We start from the raw sequence: 1947 nt of genomic DNA, 5'->3' as shown, positions 1-1947 counted from the left end.
AGTTTTGTATCAAACGTCTATAATGTGGCATCACTTCGTGTTCAGGGAGATGGAGAGCAAATTCCAAGGCCACTAACACTGGGAATTCAAAGGCTATCAGTTCTCGCCTGTTCAGCCGGAACTTCTCTTCCAGTTTCTGTAATGCAGTAGAATTAAAAAAAAAAAAAAAAAAAAAGAGAAAGTTTTAGTGTATTAAGATACTAGTTCCTTAAATTTTAAACTGATGATAGTGTTATAGCTATCTGAAAACATTCTGCTGTCACCCAAACTCTACTTCACTGCATATTCATGAGTCTAGCTTAGAGGCAGAAAGCTGTGGCATTTGCACTTGACCTAGGAGGGAGGTCTTAACTGATGACCTGTGCCCCCAGCAGCTGTGAGGGGTGGCAATTGCTGACCAAGTGTCGGCAGTGGCCAGCAGGGATTGTGGACTGCTTCCAGATGCCACCGGCAGTGCCAGCATCAGGGTGGCAAGTGATGGCAAAGGGATGCGCTGCCATACTCAGGGTGTATGTGCACCCGTGTGCACCCCCTATGCATCACCCGTGGAGGTCTTGGTAGCTATGAAACAGGTGAGGTGGCCTTTGTCTAGTGGGAGCTGTTCCACCATCTATAATTGCAGTCCACGTGTTCCCCAGATACTCCTCCTGCAGACAAAACTGAGCCCACAAGGGCCAGAGAAGTGAGCCTCTGGGCTAGTGTCTCTTCTGAACTGATCGGAGGAGCTGGTCAGCCATGAGTGAGTATTACTAGGCCTCTCTGAGAAGCTCAGCCAGAGGGAGTGTAGAATCCCATTTCCTCCGGTGGGGGCTTTTCACCAGGTAAGCCTGATCTGTATAAGAGAGATGGTGTCAAGTTTTGGGTTCTCAAATGGGAATAAAAGGGATTCTTTCAACACTGTGAAAACCCCTGTTTCTATAAACTGATCTGACCATTCTGCATAGTAGCTTATGATCTCTAGATGTAAAGTGACACTGATAATTACCAACTGATCAATTTGAGAAGAAAAAAATTCAACCAGTTCTACTAAATTTCTTATTAGAAAAGCAGTTTGTTTACGTCACAAAATTTGGCTGGACATATTTCTTAGCAAGTCAGAGTGCACAAGCAACATTTTCTGTCACTTAACTCATCCATTCCCTCTTAGCAGAAGAGCAAAAATTTGACATTTTCACGAGGGACTATGAGCCATGAGTAGCTATCATAGCAAGGGAAGATTGTGCCTCACACCAAAATAAAGAAATGACTTCTCTAAAAGTAAATGAATCTGGCATAACTTATTAATTACATCTCATAAGGGCCCCCCTGCTTAGTGCCTACTGCTTTAGTTTTAAGACATGTTATCCAATATTGTGGGGAGAAAAAGGAACATTATTAAAAAAGACCATTAATTCTTTAGAGGTGGAAGGTGCTGTCTGCATCAGTAATGAGATCAGTGGGTATGTCTTCACTCTAATCTGTGCCAAACAGCAGTGCCCTTGAAACATACTGTACTGCTCCATGTAAACTGCTGTATTTACCCAAATCCAAGACTACTTAACATTTAAGACAAACCTCCAATAATTAGATTCTGGACGTACAAAATTATAAACTCGTTAACTTTCCATGTCCAGAATCTAATTATTGGAGTGTCATCTTTAAATTTGGCTCCCACCACTGCTGCATCAGGAAAGCTGCAGTGGGGGTGGGGGGAAAAGGGGAATGCTGAGGAAAGCAGAGGCAAGGGGCCATGCAGAGGGGAAACTGAGGCAGGGGTAAGAGAATGGACCCAGCCAGTGGCTATGAATCAGAGCAAGGGAAAAGGTAGGACGATGAAGGAAGAGTCAGGAAACTGGACGCGATTCCAGCTGGGCCCTCTTTACTGTTTGCGCAGCACTGTGCCCTGCCAGGAATGTCATTACTGGGCGTTAAATAATAGCTTATTAGTTAAATAATAGCTTATCCACA

At 43.9% G+C, this 1947-nt stretch overlaps 1 protein-coding gene across 1 annotated transcript in view; it reads right to left on the bottom strand.

Annotated features, from left to right (window-relative positions):
- The window catches only part of CABLES1 (Cdk5 and Abl enzyme substrate 1), a gene marked incomplete at its 5' end in the record, with an annotated part of 168875 nt that overhangs the window by 8172 nt on the left and 158756 nt on the right, over positions 1 to 1947 (bottom strand). The window contains one exon of the mRNA XM_019526249.1: positions 25 to 136. Within this exon, the coding sequence (XP_019381794.1) occupies positions 25 to 136 (112 nt within the window). The remainder of the gene's footprint in view (positions 1 to 24; positions 137 to 1947) is intronic.

Source organism: Gavialis gangeticus, unplaced genomic scaffold (assembly GCF_001723915.1).
Source record: "Gavialis gangeticus isolate Ggan-Ray unplaced genomic scaffold, GavGan_comp1, whole genome shotgun sequence".
NCBI classification, from domain to species: Eukaryota; Metazoa; Chordata; order Crocodylia; family Gavialidae; genus Gavialis; species Gavialis gangeticus.
Note: the sequence above shows the minus strand (reverse complement) of the source record. Positions and strands in the feature narration are given on the sequence as shown.